General features: G+C 39.6%; 1 protein-coding gene across 1 annotated transcript in view; it reads right to left on the minus strand.

Moving 5' to 3' along the window:
• Positions 1 to 22,505, minus strand: part of CHID1 (chitinase domain containing 1) — a 319,821-nt gene that overhangs the window by 144,074 nt on the left and 153,242 nt on the right. Inside the window, exon 10 of the mRNA XM_018556039.1 lies at positions 16,026 to 16,181. Coding sequence (XP_018411541.1) covers positions 16,026 to 16,181 — 156 coding nt within the window. The remainder of the gene's footprint in view (positions 1 to 16,025; positions 16,182 to 22,505) is intronic.

Consider the following 22,505-nt stretch of genomic DNA (forward strand, 5'->3'; position numbering starts at 1 on the left):
ATAATAATCACATGCAAACTGTCAGCTTTGCTTGCAAACAGACCGTACAGCTTGCAGAGACCATACCAGTCTGAAGATGGCAGTGTGTGTGTTTAATAATGTAATGATAAGGTACAATTACATTACTAAAAAAAAAACCTATTGCAGAATATTTTCTACAAAAGCATTTTATGTACTTAAAATGCTTAACCTCCATTACAATTCTTAAAGCAGAACTCTAGCCAAAAATGGCAAGATAATAAAAATAGCCCATTAAACAATAAAATAACAAAACCAGTGTTTGCTGCAATATTTTACCTGCAGTACCTTTTTGTACTGCTAGATCAGTCTGCTTGCCAGCATCTATGCCCAGGTTGTCCTCAAACTGCCCTAGCCTATGACTGGACTGAGAAAGGAGAAGCAACACAGTAATTATCTCATCTATTACCCTGCTTTCTCTTCCTAACAGCATTCTTTTGGTCTGCATATGAACTGATTAAATCATTGTACTGCTTCTTTCTCTCACTCTCCAGTACTGCTTTACAGGAAGTGCAAGAGGTGGAAAACAGGTTAAATTCAGGAACTTGCTCTTCTTGCATTTAATTATATACTAATGATTACAGAGCAATATATCTTATATATATGTCTTGTATATCTGCCTAGAGCTCCTAAACCTAACCACTGTCACATACCATCTAAAATCCTCTGAACTTTCACATTGACACTCACCCCAACGTTTTTTCCAATTTTAACAACACACCAAAGAAATCTGTGCTGCAAAACTGGTAACATATGTTTGCGTGGAGAAAAAATGTTCTAGTGTGTAAGAATGCAAGGGTTACAGGAAAATCCAAACCTTTAAATCTGGTGGGAAAAGAGCTTGGAACTATGGCAAGAAGATCTTGTTTCTGGAGTCCCATAGGGATATGAGCCAGCAGGTGACTACATGTCCAACTGTACCTGAAACCTCACTTTTGGCTGGTCTTACTTTTAAATATGGCTTTTTTATCCATTGCCTGGCCTTATGAATAAATAATCAGCTGTTTTATCTCAATGTAGGTATCACCTGGGGTAGAATATTATATAACATTCATACAGAGTAAAAAGAAAACGTGAGAGACATGTTTCAGTGGAATATGCATGTGACATCATTCATAATACATTATACACCAGTCTGTTAAAATCAGACTGACCAAGGAAACATGACTATTTGATTAACTCCACTATTGCCAATTGAGTGCTGAGTGCTTGGTGCCAAATAATTAAAACTATAAGGGCCAGTGGTCAGAAGAGTAAAAATGTACAAAGCTGCTGCTACTGCATAAGTGATCACACTTATTAGTCTGAACTGACAGCCTAGGCTCTATGTGCCAGATAATGTCAGGAGCTAACTGAGCATTTGCTGTCCCTGACATATGGATTGCCTACTGGAGACAGGCTGGACTACAAGGACATATTCAGTGGGATTAGAGTGACCTTGTACAATGTCACTGACTTCCTGAATGTTAAAAAGAAATGACAACCTTTCAGAACAGCTCACAAAATATATTGGAAAATGTTTTACAAAAGGATTCCAGCTCTTTATTTAATTGTCATTAATGACACTTTTGCTATGTGGCCCATTCTTTAGGGGCTTAAATACAGCTATTCTAAAGACAGTAAATAGAAAAAAAATGCAGCTACGACAATCAGAGAATTGGTAACAATATTTCTTTAATGTAATTGTGCTAAGCTGCAAACAGCTTTAAATGTAGATGTTGTGGGCCACAGAAACATCAGTGTTCATAGCATTAGGGCTGCAACAACTAATCGACATAATCGATGATTGAAAAAGTTGTCAACTTTTTCAATCATCGATTAATCGGTTTCCGATTGGTTGGCCCTGTTCATGGCTCCACACATGCTGCGCGCCACACCTCCTCCCCACCTCACGTTCACCGCTGCCAGACCCGCCCGGCCGCATCCACGCTCCATTTCCTCTCCGTCTCACGTTCACCGCCCGCCAACATCTACAATCGGCACAGGGACGCGGGGAGAAGAAGTAAGTAGGAGCAGGTGTGGGCGGATGACAGCCGCAATGCCATGCTTCATCATTCCTTTATAATTTTACACTTTTCATTTTACTATATTGCACACCACACTTTTTTTTACTTCCACCGCTCCAAGCTTGCTCTTGTGATGGACTACAATCTCAATACAAACTAGTAGTCCCATCAGGAGCCATTTTTTAAAATTTATTTTATTTTTTTATCCGATTAACCGATGAATCAAACTTAATAATCAGCTAACTAATCGATTTTGAAAATAATCGTTAGCTGCAGCTCTACATAGCATCACCATTGTGTTCAAATGCACATTTACAGATGACTCATTCTAGGGTTTATTTCAATTTGTAAAACCATATTTAAGCATAAATTTCACAAATTGCACTGGAATTACATTTAGTAACCATGTAATATTTCCCTTTAAAAGAAACCCGTCACAAATCTGGGCAACTGAAAGTTAGCATACAATGAAAACAATAAGCAGAATCCAGGTTAAGAAGAAAGGTATGCTGCAGGACCAAGAAGATGGGGATAAACAGCAGAGTCAGGGTGAAGAAGAAGACAGGGATGTGCGATAGAAGAAGGGGTAAGAAGACAGGGATTTGTGAAAGAGGTTGCACTTGTGACAACATAAACTAGCATTATATGCAGATTGTTTGTGTAGTTAGATTGCCTTCAATTTGCCTTGTCACGTATTGGCGTCATTCACACCGCCGCAACGAACAGGTGGTGTGGTGTAAAAGGTACGGCATGCTGTGCGTTTTGCGCTGCGGTGAATTGGCCTTGAAGCTCATCTTTTAAATAGGATATTCAAGGGTAAAGGGGTACAATACTTTCTGTGCCATGCTAATGCATACATATTTCTGATTCTCTAGTTCCCCTTCTGTACAGTCCCCTCTGTTGCTCTATGTGATTTCTTTTTTTTCTTACTCTTTTGGTATATAAGTTTAGCATCATATTGTCTTATATACTTTACATATAATGTTGTGATTGCTATAAGAATGACATTTATTATTTACTGCATATAATTATATTATTTATATCGCATCATTTTTTTCTGTTGTATTACTGATATTCATTAGATAAGATTACTGTTTATCCGGAAACATGTGCACAGTATTTAAATAATATAGATTGTTTCATCTTCTCTACTGGTTTGTTGCTTGGGGAATAATGTGTAGGTTTGATTATGTACGATAGCATAAGCAAACATTTTTGCATCAATCGGTCCTGTGACAAGATGTATATATTTGATATTTATGGAAGATACTTTTTTTTTTTGCAGTTGATATACAGTATATTGTTCTTAGATCTTCTGAATGACACATTCACATTTATTTCCTGTATGCCTTTGTCCACTTTTAATTCCGCCTTCCTAATGTCTCCCATTGTAGTCACACATGCAGAAGCACTGTGCTCAGAAGCTAGTACACTTTTTCACTACTCCCTCTCAGTGCCACTCCACCTCTCCCAATGTCCTGCCCACATCAATGCCCAACTCTCTACTTTGGGCCAAGCTGCATGTAGCATGTGGTGCAAGACATTGTGGGAGTTGATCCCGATTTAGATGACACAAATGCACAAAAAAAACAGCAGAAGCTGCTACACAGGCAGGGATATGCAGTCATTTTAAAAGTACAAAAATATGTAGGTTTGTCCAGAGACTGACCCAATCATGCAATTACGCATCTTTGATGGCAACAGATGATAGAAAGTCTCCCTGATGGAGGAAGGCTACGACAGACTTGGTTAATTCCATGCAAAACTTTTGTATTTGAAGGAAGATGTTAAGGCTTTCAGATCCAGGATGGGGTAAATGCCCCTTTTGGTTATTAAAGTGTGCGGATTAACACAATTTCAGTACATCATTTATTGTTTATTGTTTGCGGTATATTGTCTTAACCACATTCACTCAATTTATCCACCATTTTCCGTTGGCGCTGCATATATTGAAAACATATTAAAGTGAAAAGGTTTGAGTAAAAAACATGAAACTTTTTTGCCATTGGAATAATGTAAACGGGGTGGATATAACTCCTTGGTAAAAAAGATCTGCCAGAGCAACATGGCGGTCTGCTGTGCAAATTAAACTCTTGCTTATATCCCCTGGACACCACTTCTCTCACCCAGCAGGCATTCAAGATGCTTTCTGGCCATGTGTACACAAAGGTCAACAGATGCCCCCCACTTTGGATTAATATTATGTACAGAGAGTTCCTTCCATATTTAAAAACGGGAGACTCATTTATAATAAAAAAAAAAGACTAAGAGAAAAGACATCAGTCCTCCTGGACACTAGAAAATACTGAAGAATGCAGAGAGTGGGTGGGTGGGGTTGGGGGGAGGCAGCTGCTGGCCAATGGCATTTTTTTGTTTGCTAGTGTCTAATTTCAACTGTAGGTGGCAGTTTAACCAAATGATCTTTGAATAACTGAACCCTATGTCCCTTAGTAAATGAGAAAGATATCCTTTTCACAAAACTATTTTTTAATAAAGCAACAAACCAGCCCACCCTGTCCCAGTGTCAATATGTAATGCTGCTGGTACAGGTTGTCACTTCTGTCTCCTTAATTGTGTAGTCAAAGAGATACACAAACCAGGAAACTAAAAAAGGAATGACAGAATTAACGAGCATACAGGCTCCTTCTGTCTAACTCTATGTCACCTTGCAGGCAGTGCTGTGCTTCTGCAGTATTGCTGCCAAGCTCTAGTACCTCACTGAGAAAGCTCAACTCACTGAAGTTGGTGTACTGGAAATGTCCTGTGGATCACCTAACATTAAGCCAAGGAACATAAGGTAACCTAATTAATGTTACTCCACACAGAAAAACAAAATGAGAATGTTGCTAATATTAGATTGTTTGTTACCTAAAGAAAATTGCTCCTTAATTAACAATAAAGACCAGCATTAATGAGGAAATATTCCATTAGAACAGGAAATTTAGCTGTTGTAGAACTACACATTCCAGTATCTTATGCCAAAAAAGCTATTTGATGTTCAGAGATAAGAAGCAACTTTGCAAATAATGGGTGTGACTCACTTTTCACTTTTTTTTAAACTTAAAAATGTTATTTTATTTATTTAATTATATCAAGCAGTCATTTTGAATTATTCTCACTGTTACTGCTTGATAAATGAATACATTTTTGGTTATTATCAGGCTGCTTCAAACTTCAGAACAGCCGATAATAAGTTAGTGACACTGATCCTGCAGCAGTTCAGGATTCAGCTGTCACTAAAGGTTTTCTGATTGTTGCAACAACGATCAGCAAACTGAAACATTCTACTTTCAGGAATAGATACATTATGTATCTATTCGTGAAAAAAAAAAAGCCAGTATAGCTTGAGAGAGATATCTCTCTCGATCTATACGAGCTGTCAGAATGCCGGCAAAAGCCGGCATGTGTGTCCGCTCTGCTTTGACTCTCAGACACCCGATATTAAGGTATCGGGTGTCTGAAAAAGGTTAACCCTTTCATTAATGAATGCCTCTGTAGTAAGGGCATCCATTAATGAATGGTAAAAGCTGATTCTCAGCGGTTACAAGCCCTGTAAAGCGTCATTTGGTCCCTTTGTGGCTGGACGTACAGTGTACGTCTCCCGTCACGAAGGGGTTAAAGCAGAGAATTCTCATTCATTTCTATGGCCATGTTCACATCTGAGAATCATGTCGCTTGTAGCAAAATGTCTGTCGCTTGAAGAAAGTACACGGCCTTCTTTTTGTCAGATTCCGTGCTTTTTTAGCCCCAAACACTTCAATTAAAATGCTGGAAAACACGCAATTGCTGTGTTTTTGCATATGTTTTGCATGTTTTACGCGCATCTGTCCATTCACATCAATGTGCCGCAATCTGCTCATTAAAACCGTGACTAAGTATGTGCATACAAATATGCAAAAACACACAAAAACTTGCTACACAAAACGCACTGAAAAAGTACTTATTTCATGTCGCTCAGGTGTGAATGCAGACTGAGACATATTTCAGTACAGGGTAGGGTTTTGGGCAACCAACCACTGACCACCTTGTATATGTACAGACCTCTATGTTCCCATCTTCTATACTTAAAACAAACAAAAATCTTTGTATCACAGAGGAAGAAAAACGTTGTATGTTGAAGGGTATCATCTGGGTTCTCAGCAATAGGAGAAATGCCACAGTATCATCTCCTCAGAAACAAGAGTGAGGGACTTTAAAAGAGGGTCCCATTAATTTCCCCTTTTGCTCCCAAACAATCACACACCTCTTTTCCTTTTTACTTACCTGTGTTTGTGTTATACTTATTTCTTGCATTGTATCCTATGTCTTTCAGTTGACACAACCGTATTTACAGATATTTCTTTTGTTTTGGATAGTGTAGAAAGATAAGAACCTATTTAAAGGTTTTATTGCTCCAAACAAATAAAGAGAAAAATACTCTGTATGAAAGTGCACCGCTCTAAAGGCATGACCTATCCAAAAAGCTGTATTATATTATATTAAGCAATACAAAAATTATAATAAAAGTTGCAGTGTACCCTATTCAGTACTCGACACACAAAATCCCTGACACACAAGGTTAACATCACAAACAGGTTAAAATTATACGCACAAAACCCCAACATTTAGCCACCAGCCTCGAGGACTATACAGCATAATTAAGGAACTAATGACCAAGTAGGGTGCCCCAAGAGAACCCTAGACTGGTGAGACCCAGGTCATGCATTAACCTGTAATAAGCTGTATACATATAATGTAAAATAAGGAAAATGAAGGAAGGATACTGCAGTCCTAGGCAAGGTACAGATGGAATGAAGTGAGGCCGATGAAGGACGATGCACCATGCTAAACATGGCTGGCTGCCACTTCATTAGAAGTGGATTTTTTTTTTGTATGTGACATAAAAATCCTGGAAGTATATTGAGAAGTATTACAATGCAGATGGATGCATAAAAAAATGCACAGGAACTGTAGTGGTATGTACATATTGCATATGGTAGTTGATAATTCATGCCAATCATGGCTTCTTTAAAGTCGCCAAGTACTGACAATAGCCTAGAGTTGACATGTGGACATCAGAGAAATACAGTGTAATGGCAAGAGTAAATGTATAGCCTATCCTGTGAAACACATCTAAAGATTAGAGCAAAGTATGAACCTGCAACAGCTGTAATTGTAGACTCTTCTGTTTTTATAAATGATCCCTATTACACAGTGCATTATCCCCATAATATTTTCTTATGAAAACATAGAAACCCTGAGTCAGTGTTCTGTGTAGATTTTACACCCTGTGCATCAGCTGAGTAAAGAAGAGTTTCAGTCTCAGATTACTACCTTGTAATTTTCCCTGTACAAGTTATTCGGCTAAAAGGCAACTCTGATTAGGAAGGAAAGAAAGAATTATACTGTCAATGAAATAATACTGCAGAAATGGAATCTTACCAGAAGTATCAATTTATTTTCATCAACAAGGCAGCGGAGTCGGGAAACCAACCACTTATTAAACATTGATTAACATCACTACAATATTACAGCGGTATTGCTTAAATCGTTTGGTATATGCAGTTACTGAGCTCCATGACCACACCAGCAGTCTTAGGCATTTAAAAGATAAATGCATGATTAGACAAAAATAAATATGTTACCTCTTGGCCCTTTCATCTTTTAATCAGCACAAAATATTTTTTAAAATAACATTTTAAAAAGTTAACAATAAAAGTGTTGAACATTAAAATCACAGTGATCTCCAAAGTACAGACATTTGAGTAGAAAATTAAATGACTCAACCTAACCAGGCAAATTTTTTTGGTAGAAGGAATGACAGCTAACCGTGCAGAGAGGATAACATTCATCATTTTTTCGGTAGAGTGAATGTTACATTCACTCTTTTGAAGAACAGATGTTGCAAAATGTCCGGAAATGTAATTTTTTAGTAACTTTGCTTTAAACATAGGGTGAATATTGCCCAAAGAATTTAGTGTGAATTGCCCATTAAATATGTTCCTAACAGTTTTTGAACCTGGCATAAAAATATAATTTAATTTACCCTGATGCTTCCTATACAGAGGTAACACTAACAGGTCTATTCACAAAAGGGTGAAGAGTTTGGAGAAGGCCGGAGAAGTGAACAATATAGGACAACATAGCTGATTTGGAAAAAGTCTCCCAAATTCAGCTCACTTTCCAGTTCAGCTATGTTGTTCTATATTGTTCACTTCTCCTGCCTTCTCCAAACTACTCACCCTTTTGTGAATAGCCCTGTAAGACTCTTAATTTACTAACCTAGTAGTATGACCAGAATCATTTTGTGTTCAAGCAAACCACTGCTTTAAAGTCTAAGCTGCAGCTGGGGATAGGATTTGTGCAGAGGCAGCAATGGTTGCTTGGGCAGAGCCAGCATATCAAAGCTAGTATCTCACACAGATCCTGAACCTAAGACCCAGAAGCATTATGGAAGCAGTAGGCAACCAGTGCAAGCAGGGAGATCTGTTCTGCCACCATTAGTGGTCTTACTGGAAACAATGCATTTGTAGCAGCACGAGAGGTGGGAAGGGTCACATTTAATTTTAGGTTTAGGACAATCTTTAAAGTGATATTACACTTTGATGGGGAAAAATCCTCTTCAGGTGTACTATATACAGTGGGGGGAATTTATCAAAACTGGAGCAGGCGAAATCTCGAGCAGCTGTGCATGGCAACCCATCAGCTTCTCTCTTCAGTTTGTTCAGTTAAAATTTAAAAATGAAAGAGAAGCTGATTGGTTGACGTGCACAGCTGCTCCAGATTTTGTTTGCTCCAGTTTTGATAAATTCCCTTTAATATATTCCAAGGATTGCAGTAAATGTTGATTTTATGGTTAATTACCGAGGGACATTGAGTGTTTATATGATCATTTTTGTAAGCAGCTCCCTGCTGTTTTCCCGCTTTTAAAATGTACTTTTACCCTTTCCTTACAAATGTTTGTAAACTAAGTAGCATAAACTTGTGTAAATGTGACTAAAAATGAGAGTTTAAAAAAAAAGTTCCTTTGATAGACACTTGTGTGTATGAGACCATACAATGATGTTGCAGAGTTCCATAGTAAGCTGGTCACTCAACTGCAGTCGTTTTTCATGTTTGTTCATAGGAAAAGAAGATATATATTTTTCAGTGTGTATTTTTACTATAGTGCCTCTTAATAGGCTTTGTTCATTTGAGCTACATGCCCTCATACATCTGTTTCATTCTTTGTTGACACTTCACAGATTATAAAAACACGCATGAAAGCAGGTCTGAATTGTTGGCAGTAAGGCTGCTCACTCTGGAGGGAGAGGGCCGAGGTGTTAAATTATTTTTTCTCCTCAGTATACACTCGAAGATGGTTTATTGTAGATAAGAATGCAGGTAGCTCATTTCAAAACATACCACAGTGGTTGACGGTAGCCGGGGTTCAAAATAGACTTGACAAACTTAATCCAAATAAAGTATTAGGACCAGACAACTTGCAACCCAAGGTACTTAAAGAACTCAGCCAGGTTATAGCGAGATCATTATTCCTGATTTTCAAGGACTCCTTAATGACTGGTAGAGTACCAAGTGACTGGTGGAAAGCTACGGTAGTACCGATATTCAAAAATGGGTCAAGATGCCAACCTGGGAACTACAGACCAGTCAGTCTAACATCAATAGTATGCAAACTGCTAGATGGAATGATAAAGACTACTTAGTAGAGTTTATTCATGAAAATGGTATAATAAATGATAATCAGCATGGATTTAGGAAGGACCGTTCCTGCCAGACCAACCTACTGACATTCTAAGAGGAGGTGAGTAGAGATCTAGATGGAGGGAGGCCGGTGGATGTGGTATATCCGGATTTTTCGAAAGCATTTGACACAGTACCACATAAACGCTTGCTACACAAGCTGAGGTCTATGGGCTTAGATGAAATGGTGTGTACATGGATAGAAAATTGGCTAGAGGAACGTGTCCAGAGAGTATCTATAAATGGCTCCTTTACAGATTGGTCAAGTGTCAGGAGTGGTGTGCCTCAGGGTTCTGTGTTAGGCCCCATATTATTCAACCTGTTTATTAACAATATCGGGGAGGGTATTATTAGCCATTTTTCCGTGTTTGCTGATGACACTAAAATTGGGAGGGTAACAGACACAGACTTAGAAATCTTAACATTACAGGAGGACTTGGATAAAATAGGGGAGTGGGCAACTATATGGCAGATGAGGTTTAATGTCGATAAATGTAAAGTAATGCACTTTGGTATTAAAAATAGGCAAGCGGAATACACATTTATGGGAACTCCATTAGTGAAGGCAGAAATGGAAAAGGATCTGGGAGTCATTGTAGACCACAGATTGAATGATAGCTTTCAATGCCAGGCTTTTGTAAGCAAAGCGAGCAGAGTACTGTCTTGTATTAAAAAGGGAATGTACTGTAGAGACAAATCTATAATTTTGCCACTTTTATAGATCGCTGGTTTGACCTCATCTGGAGTATGCGGTCCAGTTTTGGTCACCAATACACAGAGCAGCGTCCAGCGGGGAGGAGAGAAACTGTCACAGGAAGGCAGAGCGTTGCAGTGGAGGAGAGCGCTATGAGTGTCACAAGAGGCCAAGCTCTCCTCCTGCACCACCCTGCTCAGCCTCCTGTGACAGATCAGGAGAGCGGTGTGTGGGTGGAGGCAGCTGTCACAGGAGGCCGGGCCAGCGGTGTGGGGGAGGAGTCAGCTGTTACAGGGCCAAGCTCTCTTCCCCAAACTGCTCGCTCAGCCTCCTGTGACAGTGAGACAGGAAGGGGGGAGGGTACAATCAGTCAGTGATCACTGAGTGTTTGTAAATAATTGAGGACATAGTATGTTTACTGTGTCCCCAACTATGGATGAATGGGAAGTGTTCTGCGTCACTTCATGTTCATTCATGATTGTGGACATGGTAAATATACTATCTCCACAAGTTATAAATGAACAGGAACACTCAATATAGAGGCTTCCTGCTCATTTATAACAGGGGATGCGAAAAAAGAGATTAAGGCCTCTGCATCCTCATTCTCTTTTTCTAGTTTAAAAGGGAAATATCAGGGGTCTGTTTAGACCCCTAATATTTCCCCGAAGCCCCCAACACAGTAAAGTAAAAAAAATATTTAATAAAAATACGGTCCTCTGTAAATGAATAGCAGCCGCTGATGACAGCTATTCATTAACCCCCAATCCCTCCCCCACCCCCGCCTTCTGCCAGTTCTGCTGCTCTGCACCACCAGTTGTTGTTAGGAGCACCTTCTTAAAAGGGACAGGACTAATCTGTGCACCACATAGCCAGTCTGTGGGAGCCAGAATTATTGTTGGTTGGTAGGGGATCAAATACTTATTTTACTCACTGTACTGGAACTCAATTTATAACATTTGTATCATGTGTTTTTTCTGGATTTTTGGTTGATATTCTGTTTCTATCATTTAAAATACACCTATGGTAAAAATTATAGACCTTTAATTTCTTTGTAAGTGGGCAAACTTACAAAATCTGCATGGGATCAAATTATTATTTTCTAAACTGTACTTGGATAGTCGCTTACAATAAATCTACTGTATATTACAATATATAACACTATTGGTTTGGATTGTAAACATTTGTGAAACATGTTATATTTGCAAGCAGGATTTGTTGTTTTATAGCGTGTTTTTAATCTTGTATGTAATAAATTTGTTTTATTGCTGAGCATTTGGTTATAGTCTATGTGATAAAAGTATACACATAAATGGCTCTCTGATTAAGGGCCCATTCACACCAGATGCTACACTAAACACACAGCGTCTGGTGTGCGGTGACCTGGCACAGTGCCGAAGCGCTGATCCCAGCGCATCACCAGGTGTTCTTTTTTTTTTGTTAGAACTTTATTGAAATTCTAACAAGTGACATTTTAATTAAGTTTTATGGGCACACAGGGGTGCGAGGCGGTTGTACCACCTCACATCCCGCTGTGTGGAAGTAAGACATGCCTTACTTCTTTTCAGCATACACCACCGCGTTCCTACCCCAACGCGGTGAGGTAAATGGGCACCATCAAATTGCCTTGTCCTGCATCTTTTAGGCTTGTGCTGCATCACTAATGCCTAAGATGACCAGGAAATGGAAAAACAGAATTTGTAAGTAAAAGCAAAACATGTTTGTTTAACTAATAAATGTAAGATGATTTCATATCCCCTGAAACCTAAAGTAAAAAAACTGATATATAAATGTGTACACACACACACACAGGCTGCCTAAATGTCTGTAGCTTGTCAAAATTATTATATTATGCAATACCATATGACTTATAGTACATAAAGCATTTTTGAAATGCTTTCTAATATGTACTTGAAGTTTAAAACCTAATAGAAAAACACACAAGATATCTGTTCATACTGCTGTGTAAATTGGACTATTATTAAATAAACAGGAGCAATTTAACTAGTACATTTTACATTACATTTGGCCTTCCTTTTTCCAAAAAAACAACACATAATTGCGCTTTAGCTTAAAAAATACCTTTAGGCCTGGTTCACACCTGGGCGTTTTACAGCGCGTTCCTACGCTCTGTAAAACACTCAACATGTGAAAACCAATGATTGCCTATGGGCATGGTTCCCATCTGGGCGTTTTACAGCGCGTAGGAACGCGCTGCAAAATGCCCTACGCCCAAAGAATTACAGGAGCTTCTTTGGGGTGTATTTGCCGTGCGCGACAAATGTGCATATTCGATACGCCTAGGTGTGAACCCAGCCTTAGTGTATTCTGAATGAATACTAGACTTTAACTGTATCAAAAGGCAAAACTTTATTTTTTCATGAACAGAATGAGGAGGAAGGTGACGCAGTAGTGAAGTAGTGGCTGGTAGATGAAACCAGAGCACACAGCAGGGTACTGGCCACCCAACACATCTGGAAATGTGTTGGTTGCAATAAATTCTTTGGACTACATAGCTCTTTTACAGTTCAATGTTATTTGTCTTGTTTTAGAGGCACATTTTAAACCTTTTTAGGAAGCAACAGAGTTGCTTTAATCACATATGAACATGCATGCCAATGTCCATCAGGCCTCATGTAATTCCAGTTTATCTGGCAGGAGAGACCTATAGTAATACTTTTGCTAATGGGAAATAGATAATCCGCGCTTCTGGAAAGGAGACTAAAGTGGAAATGTATAATAAATTAAGACCTAAAGCAGCTCTAAAAAGAGGATAGAAGAATCCTATCAACAGTCGAGAAAAATATATATCAAAGCGCTAAAGGTATAACTAATATGAAACTTAATATAACCAAGTGATATAGTGAAATTAGGGTTTAGGCGGTCTAGCCCTAAAACAAGTGATATGTCTTACATAGAATCATAAAAGAAAAAATAAAAATAAAATTAATAGTACAATTGTGCTGTGGAAAAACAGAAAATGATTGGGACAATAAAACATTTCAACCACTGTGTAAAGACCTCGAATGACTTTTTCATTTTTGATTTTTTTTTGCCTGTGTAAGTTACTACTTGTAATAAAGCTAAATGTTTTTGCACGCTACACTACGAGGGTTCTCTCCTTTTTTTATCTTTGAAATATTGCGGGACCACGGCAAGGAGTTTCGTTGACACTGCGCCTGAGACGATCCAGCTTCACTTCTGGGATACAGCCAGCGCTACAGGGGAGAAAAACCAAACACTCACCTTGCAGGGACTGAGAGTAAAAACAACTGGGTCCAAGTTTGAAAGCACGATTGCAGGCTCAAGTGTCACTAACTAAAAGCCTTTGATCCAACTCCATTTGGTGAGTACCCACCCAAGAGGGGCTGTCGGACCACCGCTACGAAATATATACCACCATCAATATATATCATTAACAACTTCCTTTGTACACGTTTTTTACGTTTATTTTTCGTTTCGAACATTTTATTCCAATTTTTTAATATATATTTTTTGCACGGATCGTTTATATATTGTTATATATTCGAGGTCTTTACACAGTGGTTGAAATTTTTTATTGTCCCAATCATTTTCTTTTTTTCCACAGCACAATTGTACTATTCATTTTATTTTTCTTTTTTCTTTTATGATTCTATGACATATCACTTGTTTTAGGGCTAGACCGCCTAAACCTTAATTTCACTATATCACTTGGTTATACTAAGTTTCATATTAGTTATACCTTTAGCGCTTTGATATATATTTTTCCCATACTTTTGCTAATGCCTTCACGTACTTATTGTGCTGTTGACAATGTATATGAAATGCTGTAACATTTTGCTAATTGTTTCTGAATGCAACTGTACGCTACATACATAATTATGTGGGCATACAGGAGGCATCTTTGTGTGTTATCTTCCCTCTTTGTAATGGACCCCTAAGATGGTGGCACTCATGCAGCTTCCACAAGATGCTTTAGGTTAACCTTTAATTAAGCCGTGCTGTACTCGAACACACTTCATAGCTCAAATAAAACAGATCAGGACATTTGCTGAACAAGTGCATAGGCAAAATCTCACTTTATTATCAGAAATAAAAACTGTCTCACCTATGCGTACACCATATAAAAGCTGCTGCAGTATTATTGGGAACATTCATAATCACAAAAGCTATAGGTTTTTGTCCACAACAAACTCAGTTTTGAAACAGAGATATTTATAAAGGGCTATACATAGAGGCTGTTATAGTTATGGTGTGTTTATAGTGAGCAGCGAGGGAGCAGTTACTATGTGTACACAATGTGTATTGCGGATTATCAGTTTATGTTACAATTTATAATGGCTGCGCTGATGTGCGATTCCTGAAAACAAATGGTGAAGTCCGCTGTAGTTACTGGCATCACAAAACAAAAGTGCAGCTTAGCTTCTTTTTTTACAGAGTAATTCTGAAGAAGCCATTTTTCAAGAAGATAACCATGAAAAGCTGCTTGGATACGCTCAAAGCTATGTTGATTTGTTATGAGATACAAATAAGTAAAACAATTACTTCAAAGAAGCATGGATCTATCAATGAAAGGAGATTGTGCTGATCATTCTGTTTAACCTCATAGTTTAACAACTACGCAGAGCCAAGCAAAATTGCATTATTTTCTGCTGCCAATATCAAAGAAAAAGAAAGCTAGGGTAATGGCTCCTGTATAGACACAAGACAAGACTCGCAAGGTGAGACTGCTACACAACTGTTATGTAGAAGGGTCGTGGCAGAAACATGTAGGTTTGCAATAGCCAGGCATGCATTTTTTTTAAACAGACACCCCTAGCACAGACCCTTTTTTTAAAGTAATCACAGAAATCAGCCCAGAAAATCTATCCCTGATGATTGTTTCTTCCAGTCAGTCAGCTATTAAAGTGCATATAAAGGCAATAATTTTTTTTTCCTTTCGTTTTAGATAGTGTAGTGAGTTTTTATTGCTGTCTGCACCTCTGCTAGGGAGACTCTGTTTGTCCTGGTGACCATTGTTACTGAAACAGAAAGTGAGGGGAACTACAAATTTTTGTGACCGAAACATCTGTTCCTGTGACAACGTTGTAAGATGGGAATTCTGTTCACTTTGGAGATATTTTGATAGAGGTTTTAACCCTTTCCTACTCTATCTAATAAAAAAAGTTTGAGCTTTTCATATACTTTAAGGGCCAATTCACAAACTTAAGTACACTAACACATATGTTTATAAATGCATTAGTGAGCAGCATGGCAAAGCCATTCATTTTCAATAGCTCTCCAACACATACATGTGACAGAACAAATGCACCTGCCTGCCAGGACATCACAACCTATGTATTAAAGAACAGACTTTGCCCTGTGGCATGCTGCAAAACAATGTGTTACAACACAAGAAAGTAGATGTATTCGTGTGAAGAGACCCTCAGAATTTGCAGAGGCTGTGGTTAGCACAAATGGCAGACTTGGGCAACTATCACCTTATGTCTATGAGTACCTTAAGGAAGATGTCCAGAAATCTGTGTTTCTGAGAGCTTTTCAACCAAAACATTTAAAATATTTATCCTGGTGATAAGTTTTGAAGGGCAATAAACAGCACTCCCTACCTGCTGCCCAGGATCGGCTCACCAGATGCCCCAAGTGCGGAGTAATCCATTCCATAAAAATGCAATCCAAGCAGGATCTTCTTTCTCCATTTGGAGTCAGGGTCCAAAATCTGGACACAAGCCTGTACCCAGGAAATGGGGGAATTTGGTCCTGGCCTGCAATGACATAAAAAAAGTTAAATTTTTAACAATGTTATATGTATAGTAACTGTATACTAGTCTATTTTTAGTTCTGAATTTAGATTTGGTCTAGTTAACAGTAACAGTTAGACAGTACTGACCTATTGAGAAAATTAAAAGGGACACATGTATTTGACAGTAGGCAGAGCTTCACAATAAAAATAGATACATGATAGGCAGCACCAACAAACAGAATGGGCAGCCAGTGTTACAAATCAAACGGTACTTCCAAATATCATACCTGTAAGATTAACTTTATAATGGGTATCGTCTCATTTATAAAGTTAAATACCTTGATCTTATTATCTAGATCGTTAACTAGGGTTAACGTTTAAAGACGGGGTAGAGGGAAGACCATTAGTTAGGCCAATCCTGAACTAATGCACCCCAATAAATATGCCAGGTTGCATGACTTTGGGGATGTTAGTTCAGGGGTGGCAGTGTCTGCTCCAGTAAGGATGGGAGTAGGACGATAGGAATAGAGAGAGAGATCCTGGTAGTCTGTCACCGGGACTGTGTGTGAACATCGGACAGTCTGCTGCTTACCAGGGGCTCATGTTCGACACATTGCGGAATGGGTGGACAGATTACTGGGTGGGGCTGGGCATGACCGAGCCATTGGTACATATTGGTACCAATGACAAAATTAGAGGTAGATGGAGTGTCATAAAAAATTATTTCGGGGACTTAGGTGCAAGATTAAAGAAAAGGACCTCCAAGGTAGTATTTTCTGAAATGTCACGAGTGACACCAGAGAGGCAGAGGGAGTTAAGAGAACTTAACAAGTGGCTGCAGAACTGGTGTTGTAAAGAGGGGTTTGGTTCATAGAGAACTGTGCTGACTTTACAGTCAGCGACAGGCTCTACGGAAGAGATGGGTTGCATCTGAATGGGGAGGGTGCAGCTTCATGTATATGAAGAGCAATCTTCAGGTGCACATGCATGAAGACATTGCTGATGGAATTGGGATTATGCTGAGTGCTTGTGGCTAGAACTAAATAAGCCTGAGGTAATAGTAAACTGATTGCGGCGGTATGCTACAGACCCCCAACATAAAAGAGGATGAGGAGACTCAACTCCTCTCACAGACTGAATTAGCCGGGAAAAAGGGGTAACATTATTATAATGGGGGACTTCAATTATCCAGAGATTGATTGGGCAAAGGAAACCGTACACTCAACCAAGGCTTGCCATTTCCTGAACTTATTGAGAAACAGTTTCATGGAACAGATGGTAGCAGAGCTAGTTTCAGATATAGCAACTCGGGAAAACTTGGGTAAAAGTGATCACATTTACAGTAGGTTACAGAAAAGAAAGGCAGGTTGGTTTGATGAAAACACTAAATTTCAAGAAGGCTAACTTCAACACGCTGCAATCATTAATGCACAATACCAAATGGGAGGAACTAGTGATAACAAAGAACACTAAGCTAAGTGGGGTTGTTTTAAGGATATACTAAACAATAGCATTAGCCGGTGCATACCAATGGGTAACAAAAATAAAAGAATAAAAGCAAAACCTGCGTGGCTGAATCTGGATGTAAAACAACTAATCAATAAGAAGAAACTGGCATTTAAAAAATATAAGATGGAAAGGACAGCACTGGCCTTCCAGAACTACAAGGAATGCAATAGAAAATGTAAAAGTTCATTCCAGACAGCTAAAACAGTTAGCAAAAAAACAACAATTCGTAAACAATAAAAAGGTAATACGTAAACAATAAAAAGGTAAGAAAGGAACAGGTGGGTCCCATAAAAGGATGAGAATGGGAGGTTGATTACAAATGACAGGGAGATGGCTGAAGTGTTAAATGCATTTTTCTCCACAGTATTTACTTGAGAAAGCGACGGGTTTAATGAACACAACAATAATTTAGGTAGCACTGGGAGGGAAATGCCACTTTGGTTGACAGAAGCTAGGGTTCGCTGTGGACTAGAAACATTTCATGTGTATAAATCCCCAGGACCAGATAACTTGCACCTGTGGGTACTTAAAGAGCTAAGTACGATAATAGTGAGGCCATTGCTCCTAATCTTTAGGGACTCCATAATGACGGGCGAGGTACCTGCTGATTGGCCAAAAGATACTGTGGTACCAATATTTTAAAAAGGTTTGAGAAGCGTACCTGGGAATTATAGACCAGGCAGCTTAATATCGATAGTATGCAAGCTTTCTGAGGGTATCATAAAGGACCATATTCATGAATATGCTGATGGGCATGATATCATAGGTGAAAACCAACATGGCTTCAGGAAGGACCGTTCATGTCAAACCAACCTATTAGCATTCTATGAAGAGGTGAGTGGCAAATTTGAGGAAAGCCAGCGAACATAGTGTACCTTGATTTTGCAAAGGCATTTGATACGGTACCGCATAAACGTTTAATTTACAAGCTTCAATCTTTGGGCATTGATGAAATGGTGTGTACTTGGATAGAGAACTGGCTAACTGAATGTGTCCAGAGAGTATCAATAAATGGCTCATTTTCCAAGTGGTCCTTGGTTGACAGTGGCGTTCCACAGGGTTTTGTTTTGGGGCCATTGCTGCTCAACCTGTTTATCAATGATATTGGGACTGCCAATAATGGCAATATTTGAATTCTTGCTGAAGATACCAAAATTTGTAGCGTAGTAAACTTGACAGAAGACATATAAATATTACAGGAAGATCTAGATAAGATAGGGGGTGGGCATCTGCATGGCAGATTAGATTTAATATTGAGAAGTGTAAGTTTATTTTAAAATTTAAAATATGAGAGCGAGCTACTCATTAATGGGCGTTCTACTGGGGGAATCAGAGGTGGGAAAAGATTTTGGAGTCCTAGTGGACAGTTGCCGTAGTAACAGCATGCAATGCCAGGCAGCAGCAAATAAGGCGAGCAGGGTACTATCATGTATAAAAAAAAAGGGAATGTACTATAGAGACAAATCCATAATTCTGCCCCTGTACAAAGCGCTGGTTCGGCCACATCTTCAGTATGAGGTTCAGTTTTAGTCACGATCAACAGAAGGAATGTTCTTGAGCTGGAGAGAGTCCAGAGAATGGCAACAGAGCTAATAAAGGGGTTAGAGGACCTAAAGTATGAGGAAAGACTGCATGCATTAAACTTGCTCACTCTTGAAAAGAGGAGACTGAGAGGGGACATAATATTAATGTACAAATTGTTTGAATGTGATGGGATAATCAGTAATAAACTGAGGTCACCACGTGAAACTGGCAACGAAAAGGTTTAATATTAAAGACAAAACACACCAAAGGTTGAACTCGATGGTCCTGCGTCTTTATTCAAACGTAACAACTATGTAACTGCACAGTCAATATTTCTAGGTTTTAGGTCAATATTATTGTACAATGTATTACATTGCAGCAGCTAGCCCTGGAGTTCTCATTTTTAATTATGGAATAGAGGATTCACTAGAGAGAATAAAACTTTAAGACGTATCTAAGAATATCCTAGCTGCCAACTGCAAATTGAACTTACTGTTTGTTCAGTATAGGTTGAAAAATACCATTAAAATTGTAAGGCCCCCTAAAGGTCCCCACACACCTTGCGATAATCGTACGATAATCGCGGGAAATCCCACGATCGTACGATTATCGTAAGGTGTGTGGAAGCCGTGCGACCTCTACTACTGTAAGGTCGCACGACTTTTAACTTACGGACATGTTTGAAAACCCGCCGAGCATCGTACGAAGCGCACACTGCCCGTTCGGCATTGCGGTCATCGGAAGCCTGCCCCCTCAGGGGGCGTGGCTTGCGATCATCGCAAGTACGATCTGCCTATGCAAGATAGGCAGATCGTACATTTTTTAAAGTACCTTACAACCATCGCAAGACAAAAGTCTTGCAATGGTTGTAAGGTGTGTGCCCAGCCTAACACTTCTCTGTACGTGTGATGTCCAATGTGTTAATGTGCGTTGCATTAGGGCAGCCAATCCATTTTGAATGGGTTGCTAACGCACAACACACCAAAAACAGGACATGTTTGTCAGGAAACCATTAACAGGTTACTTGTGGTCTGGTGGAAACCAAATATGTGAGCTACACAGAGGGAGATATCACTGTTTAAATCAAGACAATACAATTTATTGTAAACATACAAAGCATAACACATACATATAGCAAACCAAAAACCAAACAGAAAAACACTTGTGGAGCTAAATAACTAACTACAAGCTAGGTAAAAATAAAAATTTCAGGAGAACATGCAAGACAAATTAAGAAAAAAATTAGGTCAGGCAGGAGTGCAGAGGGAATAGCAGGTCAGAGCATATCAGGACAGGTACAGGAAATGCAGGTCGGACAGGGGCAAGAGCACAGAGGCACAGACACACAATGCTGAGGCAAGGGACATATGGCAGGTTGGAATTAAATAGTCTTCTAGGAGCCATCCTCGGGTGGTTTTTTAATTAAACTCAGCTGGTCCCTGGAAGACATCTGCAGGTGGACATTTGGATTGCTTATGGATACGGTTCCACCAGCAGGTTCTCTGGCTATGCTGTATGTTCCCGACAATGTCTTTTTTTAAAGCACTGCACACGCGTTGCATTAAACATCTACTGAGGGCACATACCGTGCAACCGTTAACACACTACAACCCACCAAAGCAATGCAAAGGGGGCTTCAAAGACTAAGCTGGGGGACAAAGTGTATAATGAAAACTGTTTTGTTAGTACAGTCCTACCCAAGATAGGTAAAAAAAAAAAGCTGCAGTGCTTCCCACTGTTGTGCATTTTCATGTGTCAGCTGCTGCGTCACCATAGGACAGGAAGTCATATAGAAGTCTGCGGATATAACCACAGCATGCAGGAAGGGAAAGCAGCATCTGACACACACAAAATGAGTGAAGACGTTATAGTTAGTGAAGAATGAGCGAAGACTGGAGTTATAGCCTCCTGGAGATGTATTTCTAATCATCTTTTGCAAGGAGGTTGTGCTTTTATATATTTTGCACTAACGACAAGGTAGCTTTAACCCCTTCAAGACAAGGTGTTTAGACCCCCTTCCTGGCCAGGCCATTTTTCAGTATTCAGGGCTGCGGTACTTTGACTGACATTTATTCCGTCATGCAACGCTGTACTGAAATTAATTTTATACCATTTTTTGGGGACAGATAGAGCTTTCTTTTGGTGGTATTTATTCACCAGTGGGGGTTTTTATTTTTTTCTATATTTCAGAAAATTTACCGAAAATTCTGGAGAAAAAAAAGTGTTTTTTACATTATGTTAGGAAACAATTATTACCCAATTTTTTGGTAAAATATAAAAGACGGGGTCACGTCGGGTAAATAGACACCAAACATGTCATGCTTAAAAATGAAATCGCGAAATCGCAAAAAACTACAATACCCAAAATTGACCATAGGCGACGCTTTAAAAGCTTTTACCGCTCATCCGTTTAGGCCTGGTTCACACCTGAACGTTTTGTAGCGCGTTCAACGCTCGACGAACGCTCTACAAAACGCTCAAACATCTAAATCCCATTGTATTCAATGGGTCTGGTTCACACCTTGCCGTATTTCCGCCCGTCCGAACGCGATACAAAACGGCCTACGCCCAAAGAAGTACATGTACTTATTTGGGGCGTTTTGGTCTCGCGTTTCCATTGGGATACAGCCAAGTAGCCCACGGAAACGCGCGTTTGTCGCACGGTTTTTTACCACGAATCGCGGTAAAAACGCGCGACAGACGCGCATATGCAATACGCCTAGGTGTGAACGAGACCTTAGAAACCCCTCTATGTGATAGCAAAATATGTGGCAGGTCCTCTTTATGGAGACATCAGGGGTCTACAAGACCCCTAATGTCACCTAGGACCCCCCTGAAGAAGCTGATGAAGCAGTGATCTGCTTCATCAGCTTCCCTCCAGCGTCTGAAGCTGGAGAGTGACACAAGAATGCGGAAGTGATGTAATATATATCACTTCCGAATTCTGGCTGCGGAGAGGGTACCGGAGGGAGCTCATGTACCGAGCTCCCTCTGATCCCCTGTGACAAAGGCCGTATGCTGGTCCCGGGCTCGCACCGGGCACAGCGGAGCCCGGGACCGTTGTGACAAACGGAGAGGGGGCCGCTCGGGGAGAGGGGGGACACGGGCCGGCAGCTCATACAAGCGATCCGGCGGCTCTATAGACGGCAGATCGCTTGTATGTTAACAGGCATCGGTGCCTGTTTTTAAATCGCCGGTGTTTCCGGCACACACAGGTGGGCGTGGCTGAGCGGACGTCTAAAGATGTTTTTTTACAACGGCCGGCCCCGAGGTGGTTAAAGGTTATTAGAGATTTCGGTTATTTGGGTTTACA

This window comes from Nanorana parkeri, unplaced genomic scaffold, assembly GCF_000935625.1.
Source record: "Nanorana parkeri isolate BGI_ZX_2015 unplaced genomic scaffold, ASM93562v1 scaffold222, whole genome shotgun sequence".
NCBI lineage: Eukaryota > Metazoa > Chordata > Amphibia > Anura > Dicroglossidae > Nanorana > Nanorana parkeri.